The sequence below is a fragment of the Rhinolophus sinicus genome, linkage group LG01 (genome assembly GCF_036562045.2).
Source record: "Rhinolophus sinicus isolate RSC01 linkage group LG01, ASM3656204v1, whole genome shotgun sequence".
NCBI lineage: Eukaryota > Metazoa > Chordata > Mammalia > Chiroptera > Rhinolophidae > Rhinolophus > Rhinolophus sinicus.
The window spans coordinates 192,784,797-192,805,787 of NC_133751.1; the positions used below are offsets into that span (position 1 = coordinate 192,784,797).

General features: G+C 52.6%; 1 protein-coding gene and 1 pseudogene across 2 annotated transcripts in view; both read left to right on the forward strand.

Annotated features, from left to right (window-relative positions):
• The window catches only part of PNKD (PNKD metallo-beta-lactamase domain containing), a 58,001-nt gene extending 41,505 nt beyond the window's left edge, over positions 1-16,496 (forward strand). For both annotated transcript variants that reach the window (XM_019741779.2, XM_019741781.2), the window contains 8 exons: positions 10,315-10,430; positions 10,565-10,677; positions 11,323-11,381; positions 12,094-12,186; positions 12,537-12,700; positions 13,412-13,498; positions 14,233-14,348; positions 14,582-16,496. In XM_019741779.2, the coding sequence (XP_019597338.1) occupies positions 10,315-10,430; positions 10,565-10,677; positions 11,323-11,381; positions 12,094-12,186; positions 12,537-12,700; positions 13,412-13,498; positions 14,233-14,348; positions 14,582-14,755 (922 nt within the window). In that variant the 3' untranslated portion in view covers positions 14,756-16,496. The remainder of the gene's footprint in view (positions 1-10,314; positions 10,431-10,564; positions 10,678-11,322; positions 11,382-12,093; positions 12,187-12,536; positions 12,701-13,411; positions 13,499-14,232; positions 14,349-14,581) is intronic.
• Positions 16,497-17,001: 505 nt separating this feature from the next.
• LOC109452656 (small ribosomal subunit protein uS14) lies at positions 17,002-19,816 on the forward strand (annotated as a pseudogene).
• The last annotated feature ends 1,175 nt before the right edge of the window (positions 19,817-20,991 follow it).

Genomic DNA, 20,991 nt, shown 5'->3' on the forward strand with positions numbered 1-20,991 from the left:
CAGTTTCCCTTTTGTCCCTTTGCCTTCTCAGCAGTAGTTGACGGGAGTTTGAAGAACAGGGCCCTGAGCAGAGCGTCTGTCTGAAGAGCAGGGATGAATGGGGAACGAGACTGGGCTCGTGCAGGGCTGGGAACGTCTGCAGAGCTGAGAAAGTGGATGGCGCCGGCCTTTGGGGCTGGACAGTTTTAGCTGATAAAGCCCTCACTCCCTTCTTGACCAAGCCCCCTCTCCGTTTCTGGGCATAGAGGATCTTTCTTCACCCTCCTGACCCAAGTAAAACCAACGGTTCCTGAGACAAACCTTGGTTGCCCCACTTCTGCAAGAGGAAGCCCCTTCTCTGGGGCCAGTGAGGCCCACTGGCTTGACTTCAATGGGTGGCAAGAGTCCTGAGCTGAGGGCCCTTGGGTGCATGACCCACCTGCTTGTGGCCTGAATTAAGTCTGGGTAGAGGCAGTGGCCTGGGCCATCCACAACACAGCCTGTAGGAGGGAAGCAGGGTCCTTTTCCTTTCTATATGCTCTTGGGACCTTGGAGAGCTGCAGCCCCACCATCCATAGTGGCCCCTCTGCTCTCCCCTGACTCAGCTTCCCCTCTGCTGCCGGGTTAGTCTCCAAACCATGGCTCTGGGTGGGTGGCCCTTCCCCTAAGCCACACTACCTACAAAATGAAGTCCACAACCCTCACCCAGGCCTTTGGAACCCTCCCACACCCCCTCCAGATCTGCCCAATTCTTTCTCCAGGCTTTGTCTGAGAGCCTGTCAGGCCTTCCTTCCTCTGTACATCTCTACCTGTCAAATTTAGTTGCACCCTGAAAGCTCACCTTCAAAATATATCCCAAATCTGAACACTCATCCCCACCTCCACTGCTCTCACCCTGGGCCTAGCCACCGTCATCTCACATCTGGCCTCCTAAAGGGACTCTTTCCTTTGGCCTTGTATCTCCAACCAGAATGACACTGTTACACTTTAATTCAGAAACGGATCAGTCCTCTGCTCAGACCCTGGCTCCAGGCCTTCCTCACGTGTTCCGCCCTTCACCTTGCTCCTTCTGCCTGGGTCACCCAGACCCCTGTCCTCTTCCTCAGATACTCCCAGGCAGCCTCACTTCCGAGCCCTTCTGCTGTTGATGTCTCTCACTAGAACCTTCTCTGAGGTGGCCACATGGTTTGTTGCCTCCCCTCCTTCAGGCCTCTGCTCAAATTTCATCTGATTAGAGAGGCCTGCCCTGACTACTCCATATAAAACTAGCAACACCCCCACCGCTGCACCCTCTACTGCCGCTACCCGGCTTTATTATTCTCCATAGTACGCGTCACCGTATGTGCACAGGTCTGATTCCCCCCACACCCGACACTTGACTCCACAGGCCTGGCCCAGGGAGCAGGACTGGATCAAGAGGGCCTGGGATGAGGGTGGATGGGGGGAGCCAAACCAAACAGACCAAAACCCAGGGGCTTTGGATGGACAGGTGGCCTGGGATTGTGGGTAGACAGAACTAGTCCAGGCCTCCCGGCCAGGACTGAGATACCATGGGCAGGCCACCGGCAGTGACGGTGCCCCTGGCCCTCCCCAAGCGCCCTCAGCAGCAGCTCCTGCCCCCTCTGGGAAAGACGGGCAAAATCTGGAGAGGGCTTCAAGTTCTGTGGAAAGCTGTAGCTGGGATGAGCATGGAGACGGTGGTCACGGGCCCCTTGACCTCCTGGGCTGGCCTGTGTTTTGACCACGTGCAGCACTGCCCCTCTCCTGGGCATGGGGAAGTAACCACCCAGCCCATCCCCCAGGCCTGCTGGCAGCGTCAGAAAAGGCTCACCCTTTTTAGCTGTCTCATTATCTTCTTCAGTTTCTTCCGTTTGGAGAACACACAAAACCTTGAACTGCTCTCTTTGTCCCTGAGGGATCTTGGAGCAGGTCCTCGCTCCCCAGAACTCTGTGCCCTGGTGGCCCTCGGAGTCCCTCAGCCCTAAGATAGCCATTTCCGGGTTTGGTTTCATAAAGAATGCCCCGAGGCTGGTCAGATGCAAAGCCTTCATTGTATTTTCTTGTTTGTTCCTGCACTAGGTATTCATAGGTCTGATTTCCCCACTGAACTCCCACAGGCCTGGCTCAGGAAGCAGGACTGGATCAAGAGGGCCTGGGATTGGGGTGAGGGAGAGTGGGGGAAGCCAAAAGAAAGAAACCCAAACCAAACGAAACCCAGGGGCCTGGGCCCTGGGGAGCATGAGAGGAGAAGCCCAAAGCACCCCTTAACCAGAGGCCTCACCTACCTGGCTTGCCTGTTGGGTTCTGGTGGAGTCTGGGGCCCCATCAGGATTGGGGTCATTTAGGGAGTACCAGAGGGAGGGAGGGGTGACCGTGGCAATAGGGGCTTTCTAGGTCATTCTGTTGGATGCAGAGCCCCCCTTTATGCTGCTCCCCTTCTGCCCCAGGCTGGCCTGAGGCTGGGGCACAGGGGCTAGTTGGAACAGACACTTGAAAGCTCTCAGGCCTCTCTCTGGGCTGCCCAGGATGGTGAGACTGCCCTTTAGGGAAGAGGGAAAGAAGGGCATCATTGTATGTTCTCCACTGTGTGCCAGAGGGAAGAGGTTAGTGGGGTGGCGCTGTGTCTCACTGCCCCCAGATGTCCCACCAGCCTCCCCTGGGGCTGGAGGTTCTGACTCAGATATCAGAGAAGCCACGCTCTGGTTCAGTGAGGCGAGGAGCGAAAGGTGCACCCGTGACCTCTCACTGGGGTGCTTGGCGGTGTGTCTGCATCCTGAACCCCTCAGGAAGGGCCCCTCAGAACAGCTGCAGGGCTCGACCCAATCCCCAGCCTGACCCTGCACAGTGGTTTTTCTGTCTCCCACTGGGTCCCAGAGGACCAATTAGGAAACTTTTTGGTGAGGTGACTGTGGGTATTTCCAGGCCCCAGAAACGCTGAATTAGAATCTAGGAAGGGGGCCAAATGAGGCAAAGGGCAGAATTTTCCTGTTTAACCAGCACCCCGGGATCATTGCGATGCAGGCGGCCCCAGGCCTAGATCCCAGACTTCTGGTCGTGCCGGGGATCCCGGGGCAGAGAGTTTGAGTCCCATACCTGGCCCTGGGTGCCCTTGTCATCTTGTGAGTCACGTGAGCTTGTGGGGCTTTGCTTGCTTCCAGCAACAGAAGAAAGGAAGCTGGGCCCATTCCATGGGGCAGTGCCTTCCCAGCGGGGTGGGGGCTAGGAGGTAGGAAAGGTCCTTCCCAGCGGGGTGGGGCCTAGGAGGTAGGAAAGGTCCTTCCCAGTGGGGTGGGGGCTAGGAAGTAGGAAAGGTCCTTCCCAGTGAGGTGGGGGGCTAGGAGATAGGAAAGGTCCTTCCCAGTGGGGTGGGGGCTAGGAGATAGGAAAGGTCCTTCCCAGTGGGGTGGGGGTCTGGGAGATAGGAAAGGTCCTTCCCAGCGGGATGGGGCCTAGGAGGTAGGAAAGGTCCTTCCCAGCGACTCCTTCACCTTCACATTTTCCCAGCTAGGGTCTGTCATTCCTTTGAATTTTTGAGTTTACTTGAGCCAAACAGATCTCAATGCTCCTGAGGGTCTGTTATTCTTTTTTCCTAAATTGTCTTCTGCATTTGGCTCAGATGCTCCCCAGGGAACCATCAACCCATTTATATGTCCGGGATTAGGAATCACACACAGATTTGAAAGGGACCTCCGGGATCCAGGTCAGGGTGCCTTATCCCGAGGTTCATGGGGTCTCTTAACACTGCCGTTATGGCAAAATGCTGCATATGTAATGAGGTGGTCCCGGGAGAGGAGTCACAGCATTCACCTGATTCTCAAAGCGGTCGGTGTGTCAAAGAGGCCCAAACTAGCACCCCAGGAGCCCCAGAGTCCCGGTCCTGGGCTGTGTGTCTGGTCACTGTAACCCCGCTGGTGTATCATTTTTCTCAGCAAACAACCTCAAAGGAGTTGGGTCTGCCCCAAAATAGTTCCGGCCCATTCATCTCATCTTAGCCCCTCATTTGGGGTTGGGAGTATGGATTCCCTGGTCAGGCTGCCAGGGTGAATTTCTGCCCTGCCACCCACTGCTCTGTGGTCCTGAGCAAATCCCTTCCCTCTTCTCTGGGCTCCACTGTCCTCCCTCCCTGGTCTGTAAAGTGGAAGAAATGACACCTGCCTCTGGGTTGTTTGGAGGATGATGGGAGGTAATTGATAGGCATTTAGCTTAAGGCTGCTCACAAGTGGGGTCTAGGAATGCTTGGAAAAGGTTGCTGTTATTAAAGATAAGCCAGTGAGCTTTGGACACGTGCCCTACCCTGGGTGGGCAGAGCCAGGACTGTGGACCTGTCTGCAGACCCCCAGTCTCATGCTCCCTCAGTTCCTCCACTTCAGGGGCTCTGAGTCTGGGGAAGTTGGGATTTTGTGCCCCAGTGGCGCAACCCCACTCATGCCCTTGGGGCTGGGTGCTTAGCAGAGTATACTTTTTTCTTAGGTGTATGGGTGCAGCAGGGAGAGAGAGGAACTTGGAAGCAGTGGGTGAGGAGGGGAGAGGAGAGCAGGGGCAGAGGTGGCTGTTATTCTACTTGGGCTCTGGACACTCCCGCTGGGCTTCACAGGGTCCACAGCCTGGCATGGGGTCAGTTGCAGGGGTTGCCGAGTGACAGTCCACTTTCTGTGCCTGGTAGCTTTCACACCTGCATGCCTGGCCCTCCCTGGCTTTTTCTGATCACGAAACATTTGGTGAGTACAGCTTCTGTGCTGTGCCCGTGCAGGGAGCCACTGGGAGCAGGCCGGGTCTCCAGCCGGGTCGTCTGCCCGCTGCGTGGTCCTGATTAGCGCGCTGGCAGAAGTCGATAAGGCCCTGCCTTGGAGGGGCTCTCAGAGACTCACCCCTCCTCGTGGAGGGGTGGGGAGAGACTGAGTGCTCCATATGGAGCAGGGGAAGGAGACTTCCTGCTGGGGTAATGGGGAGATGGGCCTTTGAGTTGATCCCTGAAGGAGGCTTAGGATTCCAGTAAGTAGAGAAGACCTGGAGGGTGTTCTAGGCCAGAAACCTGCAGGAGGATGGTAGTTTTGAAATTTTAATAAGTTATTGCAGGCATTCAAAAGAGAGTAGATTACAATCTCTGCACCACCCAGCTCAGGAAAATATTACAGACTCTGTGAAGCCCCTGTGCCCACCTGTCTGGCCCACCTCCTCCCTGCCCCTGAGGAGACCCTGCATGACCCCCTTTCCCTTAGCTGCCTTGATTCTTTTACTGATATACATATGTCTGTGTCCCTAAACAATGTAGATGATAGTTTTGCATGCTTTGGCATGTTAAATAAATATTGTGAGATTGTTTTCCCTGCAGCATGTCTGTTAGCTTGATGTTATGTTTGAGCTTTGTGCATGCTGAGACCTGGTGGTCTAGATCATTCGTTTTCCTGGCTGTGTAGTTTCCCATGGTCTAAATATGTCACTGCTTATTTGTGCTGTTGGTGGACATTCGGGGGTTTTCCTTGCTCACTCTCAAGAGCACAGGGTCTTCGCCGCGCCATGCAGAGGGGAGGACGGGGAAGACTTGCTTCCGTCCCAGGTCAGAGGGCCTGACTGGGAGTCACACATTCTCCTGTCAGCAGCAGGGAGCCGCTGAAGGCTTTTGAGCAGGAGGGGGGCTCAGTCAACAGCAATGCTTTGGGAACTTAAATTTTTGCCAGCGGCTCACCGTTTGGATTGAAGGCAGAGAGCTGGGGAAAGGAGGCTGTCGTAAGGGTCAATTTAAGAGCTTCTAGGGCCTGTTCCTGGGTGAGCCCAGGTCGTGGGGGGGGGGGGGGTAGAAGGCAAACGTGAGAGGGATGCTGCTTAGGTCACATATGCCAGGGAACGGGTTAAATCAGAGCTCAAGCCGTGTAACTGGGAGGATGACAGGGCCTTTCCCAGAAAGAGAGGCGGCAGGCGGAACAGCTGACACGCATGGTTTTGGACCTCGGTGATTGTGACACTGCCAGTGTGCAGGCAGATGAAGGAGGAGCCAGAGCTCAGGGACTTGAGGGTCGTGCGGAAGCCACTGTGAGGGAAGGCCTGGGCCCGAGAGCCTGGAGCGAGTATCCCAGTGTCAGTAGGTCCTCAGGCCCCTCCCTCCCTCCATAGCCTCACATCTACTTTCCCCTGCTCTGAACTGTGATCCAGATGTTAGACTCACCAGGACCACCCCATCCCTCTCCCCAAAGCCAGCGGAGCACAGGTCTGGCGTCCATCCCCAACTTTCTCCATCTCCCACACCCCCTCTAGGCTAAGCCCTGGTCATCTCTGCTACCTAGGGACTCAGTTTCCCCTGCCACCTTCCACTCTACTGCCTTTCACTGCACCCTCTAAGAGCAGCCAAGTGAGCTCTTTAAAAGCCGCCAGCAATTTTCCACCCCCCACTCCATGGCCTGGCCCCTGCCCACCTTGCTGACCTCTGGTGCTCTCTGCCCCTCTGGCCCTGCCCAGGGCTCCTGGAAACTCCCAGAGCATGTCCACTCCTGCCTGCCCCTGGGACTTGGTGCTGCACCCCCCAGACATCAGCACTGCTAGCTTCCTCTTATCTTTCCATTCCCAGCTCAAAGTTTGTCCTCAGAGAAGAGGCCTTCCCTGACCACACTGCCCACAGTAGGACCTCTTCCCTTCCTCCTACGCCCCTCCATCAGCAGCTGTAGTGAGCTGCTTGTCTGTTGATAGGTCTGTCTTCCGGTTTGGGCTGGTGGCCCCTCCAGTCATCACGCTGCTACACCCAGCTGCCTTGTTCTCTGGGGTCTGCACCCTTTCCGGCATGTGCAGTAAATATTTGCTGGATAAAGCAAATGGAAGAGAGGGGCCTTGTTTACTGCAGCTTCTTAGCGCACAGCCCCTGCTCTAGTGGATCTTGGCCTTCATTGGTGGACAAAGTACATGTAATGAACATCCAAGAAGAGAAGACAGGGAGCATTTATCAGCTCCCCCACCCCCCGGATGTGGCCAGCCATGCGCTAGCAGCTGCGAGGGGCACCTAGCTAAATGTGGGAAGGAAACAACAGTTGCTCAGCACTTTCCACTGCCAGGCCCTTGACTAAGTATTACCATTTGTTATCTTGTTTTATGTCGCGTAGTCTGCACACAGACCCGCAGGGGTAAGTCCTGGTATCACCATTTTATAGATGAGAAATCTGACCTGAGTCCAAAGATTGGCCCAAGCTCTCAGGGATAGGAGGGGCCCAGTCATGACTGGAACCCAGAGCTTTCCATTAGCAGAGGTCCTGGACTTTCCATAAGCCTCAGTAGGAAGAAATGAAGTCTGGAGCAGGACTCCAGGCATGGATGCAACGTGGTGTCGGGGCACAGAGGAAAGGGTGATTTAAAAAATTTGTTTATTTATTCTTTTTTATCGTTTCATTTTGAAGTCATTTCAGACCTGCAAAAATAGTACACAGAATTCCCATATACCCCTCACCCAGCGTTCCCAAATATTAACATCTTTCATAACCACGGGACTGTTATCAAAAGCAAGAAATTAACATCAATGCAAATTATTAATGACTCTCCAGACTTTGCTGGAATTTCACCAATGGTCCCACTATCGTTCTGGTCTAGAATCCAACCCAGAATATTAGGTTGTTCCAACCAATCCCCTCTGGTTGGCATCTCTATCGTGCCAACTCTTTGTTATCTCGACAGCACAGCAGAGAATCAGCAACTCCCACCAGCTCGCTCCCTCTCTCCCTTGGGGGCTCTGCACCTCCCTTTTGTCCAGTTCTTGATGAGCTCTCCCCAGAGTCTCACATGACCTGTCCCCTTACTTCTTGGAAAGTCACCTCCAGAGAGGCCTTCCTTGACCACAATATCTCATAGCAGCTCCTGTCATTATCCTCTGTCCTTTGGCTGCGTTTTGTTTTGTCATCTTTACTTGCAATATGTTTACTGTCCTGTCTGCCCCACTAGACTATAACCTGCAAGAGGGTGCTGACTCTGCCTTACTCACTGTGTGCCCAGAGCTGGCTGATAGCAAGGCCTCACTAAATATCACTGAATGAATGGAAGTATGAGGTGGCTGAAACTGATATAAAAAATGGACATAAAGACACAAAGGATGGCAAAACCCCTCCATAGTGTGTTGAAATTCCCGATCGGTACAAATGCATGGGCACACAAAGCGGGGGGTTGCAATGATTAAACTTCAGTTAAATCATTTCTACCAAATTGTCGTGGAAACCTGCTTGGTTTGGATCCCAGAGCCGTCTCCCCTGTATCCCACCTCCCCACCCCAACATAGACACAGTAAATCCCTATGTAGATTTAGGGTCTGTCATCTACCCCTCCCTCACCTTGCTTTTTCTGTCTCCAGTTTGATCAGGCAGAATCCCTCTGCCCTTTCTGACTGACTTGCTGTGTAACCCTAAGCATCAACTGCCCCATCCCTACCCCTGCCTCACTTTCCCTTCTGAGAGCTCAGGGCCTGAGACAGCTCCTTTCCAATGCTGACAGGGTTAGCTACATACTTTGTAGGGCCCAACGTAAAATGAAAGTTTGAGCGTCTTGTTCAAAAATGTGCCACTCAAGGCAGCCGGTTGGCTCAGTTGGTTCAAGCACAGTGCTCATAACACCAACATCGCTGGTTCGATTCCCACATGGGCCAGTTGTTTCAATAAATTGAAAACAACGACTTGATTTAGAGCTGATGGGTCCTGGAAAAATATACTGTTCCCCGATATTCCCCAATAAAAATTAAAAAAAAAAATAGTGCCACGCAAGGTACTAAAATATAAAGCTTTTCCTTTCTTCTACGGTCTCTCTTTTGACTTGCCGTGATGTTTTAAATTTGATATTTAATGTCATTCCAAGTAAAGAAAAATTAAAAATCTAAATTATTAGCATGAATTTTGCCATTTTTACATTGTGCAATGCCAGTTTTAAATGCAAATGTATAAGACCATTTGACTCATATGGAATCACTGAAACTACATTAATTCACATTTCTTAGCTTGTACAGGGATATGTGTCTTGTTCTTACCAGAGCCCTGAAAAGACTGCACAAAACTACCTCAATTGTTTTTATTTCACGTCTTGACACACTCGCATTCTAGCAGCTCTCTCTACCTTCACACTTTACCTTCAGCTTACTGATGAGCAAGGAAGGACTGACAGGAAGAGGACAGATGGGCCACCCCCTTTCCCTTTCCTTCTGTAGCATCATTTGCAGCATAGGTGGTCTGATCGTACAGGGAAGTAACATGAGTAAGAAAGGACGTGGTAGGGTACCTTGGTCGTTTGTGTTTCTTAGAACACCCCTGCTTTCTTTATGCCTTTGAAGCAAATTCTTGTTTGAACTGAAGGTGTGGCCCCGCAGGCCAGTCAGTGCCCCCCTTACTCAGTCGTAGGTGGATACTCTCCTTGTATCCTTGGAGTCTTGTTGAATTCCCACACATGGGAGGTCCACCAGAATTCTGTGCTCATGGTGGCATTGCGAGCATGGTTTGTGTATGGGGTGGTAAGGAACAGGACATTACACGTACTGCCAGAGTGCACGTTCTATTGTCCCGTCAGACTTCACTTACAAGACACAGGTCAAAGGTAAAATCATTAAGGATTTCAAGATGGCAACAGCAGAGCATTAAACCAAGCATGGGGCCCTGTGAGACCACACAGGTCACATCCCTGTGAAGCTGGCCCTGCCTGCTGGCATTTTGTACTTGGAGGTCTCTGTCACTCACAAGTCCCCTCCATTCTTTTTGCAGCCTTTTCACTGTGTAGCCAGGGGATGACCTGGAGTGACCTGAGGAGGGGGGAGTGCAGTCAGCCCATCTAGCCTCACTTCTCCTAGCTGCTTCCACTGAACAGCCCAGTAGAACTTTCTGGTTTCCCCCGAACAAGCCCTGCTGTCTGCTATTATAGTTTCCTATTATCGGTTCCCCTACCACAATGGTTCTCAAAGTTGTGGTCCCTGGGGCACCTGTGCTTGTTAGAAATGCAAATCCCCAGGCCCCCACCCCAGACCTGCTGAGTCAGGTGGGGCCAAGGAGTCTGGTTCAACATTCTCCGGCATATTGTGGGGTACCACTGCTCGTCCTGAAATATATTCTCACCTAATTCAGCTTCCTGATTCCTCTACCCCTTTTACCAAATAAACCCCTCACCCTCCTGCAGTCTTTTCTGTGAATGCCTCACCTTGCCCCTGATGGGCTATGAACTGGGGGGTTTGTCTGTCTCCTCCAGCTTGTCCTGAGTACTGAGCAGGGCACACAGTACGCATACAGTATGTGATGGTACCCTCAGGGGTGGCCAAGGGAGTGGATACCTGCGGCCTGGTCATGACAGAGGGTCCAGGGCATGGGGGCTGAGCACAGACATCCCGCCCTGCAGGTACAGCCTGTACACCCGCACCTGGCTTGGGTACCTCTTCTACCGCCAGCAGCTGCGCAGGGCTCGGAATCGCTACCCCAAAGGCCACTCCAGAACCCAGCCCCGCCTCTTCAACGGTGAGCTCTGGCTCCCCTGGCCAGCATCAGCCCCAGCTGTGCCCACCCCCCTCCCTGCCTGCTCCCTGTCACATGCCCCCTACTGCTGGGCTCCCTGCCTGTCAGCCCGCCCACAGCCCGTCTCTGTCCCCCAGGAGTGAAGGTGCTCCCCATCCCCGTTCTCTCGGACAACTACAGCTACCTCATCATCGACACCCAGGCCCGGCTGGCTGTGGCTGTGGACCCTTCCGACCCTCAGGCCGTGCAGGTGAGAGGAGGGGTACCTGGGGTCACCTTGGAGACTGGCAGCTTCCCCTCACTAGAGAGGGGCTGGCCCTGCTGCCTCTGCCAATGGGGTGTGCCCCCTCCACATGCACTCATGCAGACCCCGACAAGCACATAGAGAGCCCCGCAGCCACAGCCTTGGGGAGGGTCGGTGTCCAGGGCATGGCTAGAGGAAGGGGGTGGGCAGCAGTGGGGGCACCAGAGCCAGAGAGAGAATGATGCTGACCCGAGACCATGGGTCTAGTGGGTTTCCTGTCTCTCACTCTCTGTGGCCCCCTTTCTGACCCTCTTCTCTCCTCACCTCTGTCTGTCAGTATCGGGGACTCTCCGTCTTTTCCTCCCACTTTTTATTTCTGTGCGTGCATATGTCTGTGTGTCTGCCCCCTCTACAAGTCTCCCTCTCCCCCTCCTGCACCTTCCTGCCTCCCATGTACCCATGCTGGGTCTCGGCTCTCCCCACTCTCTCCAGCCATCTACGCCCACCCCCTTCTCATTCTCTGGCTGCATCCCCTCCCTTTTTCTCTCCCTCCCACTTTTCCTTTCCTCTCCTCTCCACCCAGCACCCCCACCCGTGTGTGTGTCTGTCTCCTGCATCCTGTTCCTGTCTCAGACCTCCTCTCTCCCCCAGGCTTCTATTGAAAAGGAGGGCGTCACCTTGGTTGCCATTCTCTGCACCCACAAGCACTGGTAAGGGGCTGGGGTGGGGGGTCTGGATGCAGATGCTTTTCCCTGGCTGACCCTTACCCCTGCTGGGCTTGCCAGGACAGGCTGGGCTGGGGGTCAAGAAGTCAGGATGTGGGACAGCACTTTCATGGAATATTGGGGCACCGCAGAGAGGGAAGGGAAGGAGCGAGTCTGCCACTGTGCCACTTAGGCCCCTGAAGCCCCAGAAGAGGGCAGGGTAGGGCAGGCATTTATCTTTTATTTCATGAGCATGTATTAGATGCCTACTGTGTACTGAACATGGACAAACCTTATGATCTCTTCCCTTAAGGAGATTATAGTCTAACAGGGGAGACAGCTCTGCATGAAAGTATCCAATGACTAACGATGACAACTATGGCACTTGGCATAGGGTATAGTAGGTGGGGGGCACCAGGTGGGGCATAATCAGATCCACTTGGAGGATTAGAGGCTGATGACCCTTGGGCTGAGAAAGTCCATAAAGATCAGCTGGCATTGGCCAGGTGATGGGGAGGAGGGGTGGCAAGTTGTGGGGACAACATTGTGGGCAGAGGAACAGTTTGAGCAAAGGCCTAAAGGTGTGGACAGCTTGGCTCAGCCTAGAAGCCAGGGGCCCCAGGGCTCAAAGGCCTGGAGATGCCATAGGGAAGAGGGAGGCGAGGAAGCCTGGTGCAGTTGTGCCTCAAAGCCCCTGCCCGTCTCTGCCATCCTACAGGGACCACAGTGGAGGGAACCGTGACCTCTGCCGGCGACACCAGGACTGCCGGGTATACGGGAGCTCTCAGGACAGCATCCCCCACCTTACCCAGTAAGTCCCTGACCCAGGAGGTGGGGTGGCCCTTCCCTGGGCCCTTTCCCTCACCCTCTATCCTTCAGTTGAGTATTTCAGGGGTATCGGCAGTTGAATCTTGGCCGATGCCCTTCGTGGCCCTTAGAGAGCAGATTGCAGCCTATTTGAAAACTGGCACTGCTCACCCCTCACTGATCCAGCCCCCAAAACAGGAAGAGCGGAGATGTGAAGCCCTGCACAATGGCGCTTTCTGTCTGGTGTGGAAGCCCTGACTCCTGTGAATCACCCAGCGCCTGGGGCCGAGGGTTGGGTGGGAGCGGCATGGCATGAGCTCTAATACCTTCTCTCCCTATTGTCTTGCTCCTCAGTCCCCTGTGTCATCAAGAAGTGGTTAGCGTGGGACGGCTTCAGATCCGGGCTCTGGCCACCCCTGGCCACACGCAAGGCCATCTGGTCTACCTGCTGGACGGGGAGCCCTACAAGGGTCCCTCCTGCCTCTTCTCAGGGGACCTGCTCTTCCTCTCCGGCTGTGGTGAGTTTCCCCAAAGAGCAGAGGGAGGAGGGGGGACAGAAGGGAGGAAGAGAGGCCAGGGCAGGGGCCCAAGGACAGCCACGGTGCCATGCAGTGCAATAAAGTATTGATTTCAGCACAAATGTTGTCTCAGCAGTTACTCCAATTTAGGGTAACAGTTACTATGTTACCCCATTTAAAAAAAAATACCCTCACAACTTCCCACAGGGGATGGACAGGATGAGGCGATGCCTGTAACTGAGTACAGACCTTGCAGGGCATTTGTTTCCACTGGGTGGAGCCTGGTTCTCTGATACAGTGACTGGGGTCTAGGTTACAACAACTTGAGAGCCCTGAGTGAGAGGATGACGCTATGGTTGTGGGATCACAAATCCCAGGCTGTAGCGAGTGCCAAAGGGCAGCACAGGCCATGAAGGGAGTGCTATGTGGGAAAGAGCAACCCGACATGCCTGCGCTTGGGGTCGTGAGTGCGCAGCCTGAAGGCTTGGCAGCCCCTTTCCATCCACGTGTCAGTACGTGCGAAGGAGGCCTCAGGCGGGCTTGGTTGGGGGTGAATATTGGCCCAGCTCCCAGTGGGAAGGAAGGTGTAGATGCCCAGGAGGTGGGCGTGTCGGGCACGGTTGAGGGCAGGTAGCCAGCCCAAGCTGGTGCCCACCCTGCTTTGGTACCTTATACCAGGCTGTGTTTTCCTTGTACCCCTGACTCCACCAGGACGGACTTTTGAGGGCACCGCAGAGACCATGCTGAGCTCGCTGGACACTGTGCTGGGGCTGGGGGACGACACTCTGCTGTGGCCGGGTGAGGTGCCCCCACTTCTCCTCCAGGGCCCTCACCCCTATAGGGTCCCCAGAGTCCCAGTTCCTGGCCCAGAGGTGACACAGCTCCACCTCTGGAGGTTGCAGGAGCCCACTCGAACAGTGAGGGCAGAACTCTCTTCTTTTTGGGGCACTGACTCTGGGAAGCCTCTGCTTAGCCAGAGCCTAGAATGGAAGAGAGCGTTTGCTTCTCAGGGAGAAGTCAGTACATCCGGCCTGCGTGTATCCATTGCATGCATCCACGTCCATATGGACTTGCACTGCATGTCTCTAGTTTCTAAAACAGTCACTAGTATCTCAGTTAAGCCTCGGAGCAGAACTTCACCCATTCATGCTTTCTGGAGCCCCTAACATGTACCAGGCTCTGTTGCAGGGACACATCCTTACTCTAGTGGCATTATTGTTTTCTCCGCTTGCCAAAGGAAACTGTGGCTCAGAGAGGGGCCGTGACTTGACCGAGGTCACACGGGCAGAGGCATAGTCGGGCTAGAATGCAGGGCTCCAGGCTCCAGGTCTGGTGGATTCCCCTTGAACTGCTTCTGCCTCTTCACTCATGGCTGACTCGTGCCCACCTTTGGAGAAGCAGCTCCGTGAGACTGGGGTGTTCCTGGAAGTGCTACCCCTCCGCCCTGATTGTCAGTCCCCACAGGCCTGGGGGCAGGGAGGACGTTTTCTGACCACACACCAATCTCTCTCTGCCCGCATGGCCGTCCCTAGGTCATGAGTACGCCGAAGAGAACCTGGGCTTTGCAGGCGTGGTGGAACCGGAAAATCTGGCCCGGGAGAGGAAGATGCAGTGGGTGCAGAGGCAGCGGATGGAGCGCAGGAGCACGGTGCGGGGCTGGGGTCCAGAGCGGCAGGGCGGGCACCCCACCCAGGGGTGAAGTCAGGAAATCCGGTCTGCGTGTCTCCATTGCATGCACCCACGTGCTCAGACATGTTTGTTTCATGGCCTTTGAGTGAGAACTCCTGGACCATGGGACAGGGCGGGGGGCAGGGAGGCTTCCCTTGTTGGGCCCATTTTCCAGATTCTCCCCACCAAACCCAGGTGCCTTTCGTCCCCCAGTGCCCATCCACCCTGGGAGAGGAGCGCTCCTACAACCCATTCCTGAGGACCCACTGCTTGGTGCTGCAGGAGGCTCTGGGGCCAGGCCTAGGCCCCACAGAGGACGATGACTACGCCCGGGCTCAGCTCCTGGAGAAGCTCCGCCGGCTGAAGGACCTGCACAAGAGCAAGTGACACCCACGCCGGCCCACCTCAGCCCACCCCTGTGGTGGGGAGGCCACCCATCGCCCGCATACACCATCCCTCCCTTTGCTACCACCATCGCTTCCATCAGTGCTCATGGTGGGCATCGTTCCCGACACGGTGCAGGAGGAGAGGAGGGACACAGCAAGGAGACCTGGAGGCCACGAGGAATGGGGCTGCTCCTAGGCTGGGAGACTCCCGGGGGTGAGGCGGAGCTATCCAGGGTAACACCAAAGGAGGGTCCCCTCCTCCCTTCCCCTGTTCCTGTGATGGCAGTGAGGACATGGCAGCTGCTATTCACCTCTCCCTCAGGAGGCCTCGCTCTCAGTGTGGCCCCTGAACCCAGGGCAGCAAGAGCCATGAACAGATTGAATCCATCTTTCCCCTGCTCCCATTCAGGGTTAGGAAAGAAACTCAGTCCCCCAAAGTGGTCTGAAGGGAGGTGCCTTGGGAAAGTGGTCACTGAAAGGGGCACCTGGTTTACTGAGACACTGCCCCTCCTCCCCCAGTCTCCCCGCCCTGCCCCGCCCCCACAACAGAGCCATTTCTGAGAAACATGAAAGGGCTGGAAGTCTGACTGTCTGGCCAGTCTCTGCCTCAGTGACTCCCCCACAGCCTGGAAGAGGGAGGGTCCTGGTTGCCAAGGAAACCTTGACTTCAGACTGAGGAGACAGCTGAGACTTCTGGGACTGCAGCCCAACCGTCATGTATGTCATGCAGGCTCCCTGCACAGCTGGCCTGGTCCTGCCTGCTGGCCTCTGCCCCTGCCCTGGGCCAACAGGGCCCCACACTCCCAGGGGAGAGAGAGCCATTGTCTGCCAGGCCACTGTGGTTTTCTCATTATGGCCCATATTCTTAGGAACTTCTGCCCTTCTCTGACTCTTGCTTTAGCCTCAACCCCTTTCGTCATTAATGACGTTCATCTGGCCCCTTGCAGTTTGCCAAGAACATTTGATCCTTGGTCCCATCCTGGCTGTGGGAAGGGGGTCTGTGCAGCAGAGTTCAGAAATCAGAAGCCTGAGAGCAGAGAGCTCTCAAGTGGGTGGCAGTTTCCAGGACCCCAGACCTGGGCCCTTCCCCTCTGCTCAGTCCTCCCTCAGCTCAGCTTCTCCTCTGGTCTTGGGTCCAGGTCCCGTTGGGGCCAAAGCAAGGAACCCTATGGTTCTCGAGCAGGCGTACCTTGGGTCAGCCAGGAGCCTTCTCTTTCTTCAAAGAGAAGCTTTCCTTCAGGCTCTGCTCACCTCTGGTGAACCTCCGAGGTACTCCCTGCGCTCTGTTTCCCCTCATCATCTGCCTCTGCCCCCCTCTCCAGCCACGGCCTCTGGTACCAACTCTAGCAATACTTCCAGAATAGTTAGAGTTCCCCGCCCCCTAAGACATGCAGTTTCTTGCCTCTGTGCCTTCGCTCATGCTGTTTCTTTGGACTGGAATGCCTTTCCCCTGCTCCTCTTGCCTTGTCTGCCTGGCAAACACCTGTTCATCACAATCCCCCTCAAAAGCCCCCTCCTCCAGGAAGACTTCCCCCCAGGCTACCTCTGCTCTTTGTAAATGCTTCTCTTTGGCACTTGTCACACTGTATTTTACTTGTTTACATGTTTGTTTCCCCTTCCAGACTGTGAACCCTTCAGGGCATGGACTGTATCTTATGCATCTCTGTATTTCTGCGCCTAGCACGGTGCCTGGCACACAGTAGGCGCTCAATAAATGTTGAATGAATGAATGATTTAACCAAGCCTTGATCACTCAGTGGGCTTGTCTTTATTGCTGGTTCCGTTTTCTTGTCTGGGTTACAGGTCTGCCAGCTTGGAGTTACTGCACCCCAAGAGCTTTGGCCAGAAACAACTGTATAACTATGTCCTCCCATGGCTTGTGTGCATTTGTTCAGGGTTTACAATGTGCTTACCTCAGTGTTTTCCAAAGCTTGAGATGCAGAGGTGTACCCTGGCCACAGGGGAGATGGTTTTACATGGTCACAGCACAGCAGTGAATGTGCTTCAAGGGCAAGGCCGTGACGTCAGCCTCTCTTTAACGCCTCTCTAACAAACTAAGAGCCAGACTCCACTAGCTGGAGACTAACAACATCGTGTTGTTTTCATTGTATTTATCTTTGGGGTCAATATTTGTGACAAATGACAGCACTTTTCAATTCATAACTAATTAAATATATTTATTGAAATAGGGAAATAAGAAATAAAGGTAGCTTTTTCCTTTTGCCTCATTGCACCTGAGAGAGCAAGATGGGGCACCAGCAGCGCTACTGGAACCATCTGAGAAAATTCAACCAAGGTTCTTATTCTTGCCATGTCTGCTGAAACTGGCAAAGCCTGATCCCAATATGTGCCACCAGTGTTTCTGCGCAAAGGATATAGGCTTCATTAAGTTGGACTAAGTGAACTTCCTTGAATGGGTCATTTAATATGTCTACCTTACTGCAGAAACAATGCTAGCTAGCTCTTTATACATAAAATTTTTAAAAGACTTAAAAAAAAAAAAAAAAGAAGTAAAGGTGACCCTCAGCTATCGCAGAAGTCTTAAAGTTGGCTCTGGTATGGCTGAAGGCTGAAGCACTGACTTAGCTCCACATTTCCTTGGAGCCAGTGGAATACATGGTTTTCCGTCCCCTGGCCATACTTCCGCCTCCTTCTCAGGCACTCCTCACCTCAAGTCAGGGAACTTGACATTGGCCCTGACTGTCTTGGATCAGGGCTACACCTGAGGCAAGGGTGGGAAAGGGGCCGTGGTCCTCACCTACCTGGAGATGGGTGGCTAACTGTGCTCTGTGATTGTCTCTGGGTCGCTGCTGTCTTGAATGGGCAAGCCCCAGGGACAAGTCACTCTGGATATGCCCAGCTTTGAGGGGCGTTTGGTGATGGTTCTCTAAAGCTGGTGACACATTTTCCAAGGGCGTTGGGTGACCCTCCCACTGGGGCATCTGTCCTGAAAGAGGGCATATGCTTCTCCCAGAGCTGGCACTGACCAGCAACAACCAGGCCTCCTGTTCCTTGCTTGTAGGACAGCAGATGTCATTAGCCTTAGAGACCTGGGTTCCAGTTCTGTCACTCTGGGCCCAGTTCTATCACTCAAGCAAGTCACTTCCCTGCCCTCAATTTATTCATCTTCCAATGGAGAAGACAATCTTGAATAAGTCAGAACGCTTTCAGGTGCAAGTGACAAACAGAAGTTCAAACCAAAAGGGAAATTTATCAGCTCATGAAATTGAGAAGTTTGGAATTCTGTCACGGTGACTTTAGGCATGAAGATGAACAGGATGCCCGTCATTTAGCTCTGCTGTCTTCCATATCGGTGTCAGGCTTTCTCCTACAGTGGAAAGATACTCCTAGAAGTTCCAAGCTACTAGTTCATCCAACCTAGCAGAACCTCCCATAATCCCAGAGAGTGAGTTTCACTGGCCCAGCTTAGGTCATGTGCCCAACCCTGAACCAATCATAGGGGTTAGGTAAATGGACCTCTCTGACTGGCCAGATTAGGTCACGTGACCACACCTGCAAGGGCAATGTCAGACTCAACTAAAACACAGTGCACTAGGAGTGGGGAAAGGGCCCTCTAAAGGAAAAGGGGGTCCAATACCAGAAATGATACAAGGCAATAAAATCATACACCTTCACTAACAATTCCACTTACTGGAGGCTATTAAGAGTCAGATGAAAAAAAGTATATGAAGTCACTTTGGAAAATGCTACATCAGGTTTCTAGTGTTATAATTAATTATGGAGAAGAAATGCAGACAGACATATGGCCTCCAACGTGTAATTTTAATATGTAATTTAAAAAATAACCAGCAAGCAGTTCATTTTTTCTATTGTTTTCCTGAATCACAGGCTGTCTCTCCGGAGGTACAACAGGAGAAAGGGAGTGTGGGGCAGCCTTAGGCATCCCATGGCGAACAGAGAATAAGGGAAGTTGCAGACGTGAACATGTAGACTGAAGAGGCCTGTGTGTATATGTGTGTGTGGCGGGGGAGGCCTTGGCCACAGGTGGAGCCTTCGAAAATGGGTAGGAACCTGCTGGTCATAACCCTGGTCAGTAAACCCTAGGCTCCAGCAAAGTCTGGACAGGGTGGTAGAAAGAAAAAGGACTTGGAGTTGGACTGGTCTGGAAACGAATATAGGGTCTGCCTCTGTCCGAGGGTAACACCAGACAGGTGACTCATATCCCGGGGCTCATTCTGAAGTGGCTGGGAGAACTGAAGAAGACCCACAGTGCTATGCAGTGAATAGCAGCCTCTCCCTCCTCTTACTGTTATTAATGACCTTAGGGTTTGTCTGTCAGAGGCAATAGAACAAAGTGGTTAAAACATGGACTTTGGAACCAGCCCGTCTGGGTCAGAGTCCACCTATTCCACTTATTAACTGGGTAAACTTGGGCACGTTACTTAACCTTTCTGTGCCTCAATTTCTCATCTGTCCAATGGGGATGATACTAGCACCGCCTTAGAAGCTGATTGTGAGGAATAGATGAGTGACTACTTGCAGAGCTGGGCACATTGAGAGCCCCCTCTACGTTGGTGGTGGTTGTTCAGTAGATGCCCACCCCAGCAGCTGAACGGGTACAGGCTGTCCGAGTCACAGGCTCAGAGAGGCCAACCTGCCCAACACAGCCGCATAGCTAGCATGTCAACCCACGCTAGAGTGTCCTCCCACTGGCCCTAATGAGAGGACAATAACAAACGTCTTTGACAGGGCTGGCCGGTTGGCTCAATTGGTTAGAGCACCGAGCTCATAACACCAGGGTTGCCAGTTTGATCCCCACATGGGCCACTGTGAGCTGCGCCCTCTGCAACAAGATTGAAACAACTACTTGACTTGGAGCTGACGGGACCTGGAACAACTCACTTAAAATAAATAAATAAAAGTTTAAAAAACAAATGACCTTGATAGATCTCTTCCAGAGGATTAATAAACAGACAAACTGATGTTGATCCTGCTGTGAGCTACTTTGCCAAATTGCTTTCTTCCCCAGCAGCTGGCAGGAAATAGCCAGCACCAAGGGGGAGGAAGTGGGGGAGGGATGTGTATGTGAGAGAGCTGAGAACACCAGCTAATGAGGATGGGCAGGTAGGATCCTAGGCACCTAGAGGGGCCTGACCAAGGAGAGGGGAGGGAGAGCTCCGAAGGGAGATGGGCAGGGGACAATAGGTGGGGGAACTACAAGGGCACCCCTTAAAGTGCATTTAGACCACAATTTGCTTATTTTTATTTTGAACGTTGTCCTAATAATCAAAAAGATGTTGTCAAACTTGATGTAATTTACATATGAAAGCAATAGGGTTTGCTTTTTTTAGATTTTATTTAAATGCTTTATTTTTTATTAACAACTTTATTGAGATAATTTGCATAACACAAAATTCACCCTTTTAAAGTGTCTAATTCAATGGGTTTTAGTACATGCACAGTTTTGCGACCATCACCGCCGTCTAATTTTAGAACATTTTCAACATCCAGGAAAGAAACCCTGTGCCCGTTTGATGTCACTCCCTGTCTCCATGCCCCTACTGCACCCCCACACTGGGCAACCACTGATTTCTTTCCGTCTCTAGATTTGCCTATTCTGAACGTGTCGTATAAATAGAATCATGCAATATGTGGTCTTTTGTTACTGGACATGTCATATAAATAGAAGCATGCAATATGTGGTCGTGACTGGCTTCTTTCACTCAACATGTTTTCAAGGTTCATTCACATTGTAGCATGTGTCAGTACTTTATTCCTTTATTCCTTCTAATAATATTCCATTGTATTTGTATACCACATTTTGCTTACCCATTTGTCAGTTGATGGATAGTTGGGTTGTTTTCACTTTTCGGCTATTATACATAATAGTGCTGTGAATATCTGTGTACGAGTTTTTGTGTACTTAGATATTTTCAGTTCTCTTGGGTATGTACCTAGGAGTCATATAGTAACTCCACGTTTAACTTTTTGAGGAACTAACAAACTGCTTTCCAAAGCAGTGGTGAAGTTTCCTAATGTTACTGGTGGCTCACATGCAGAGGAAGGCTTGTTCCTCAGAATTCACTTTGGCTTTTAAAAATTAATACTCAATTTCTTAGTTAAAATGTTTTAATTTTTAAAACATTTCAAAAACTTTAAAATTCAACTTATAGTCATGTCATTCTTCTTTTTTTTTAGTCATATCATTCTAATCATAAATCTACTGAATATTAATAACTTCTAAGGGGGCTTTGATTACTAATTGGTCCTTTTTTT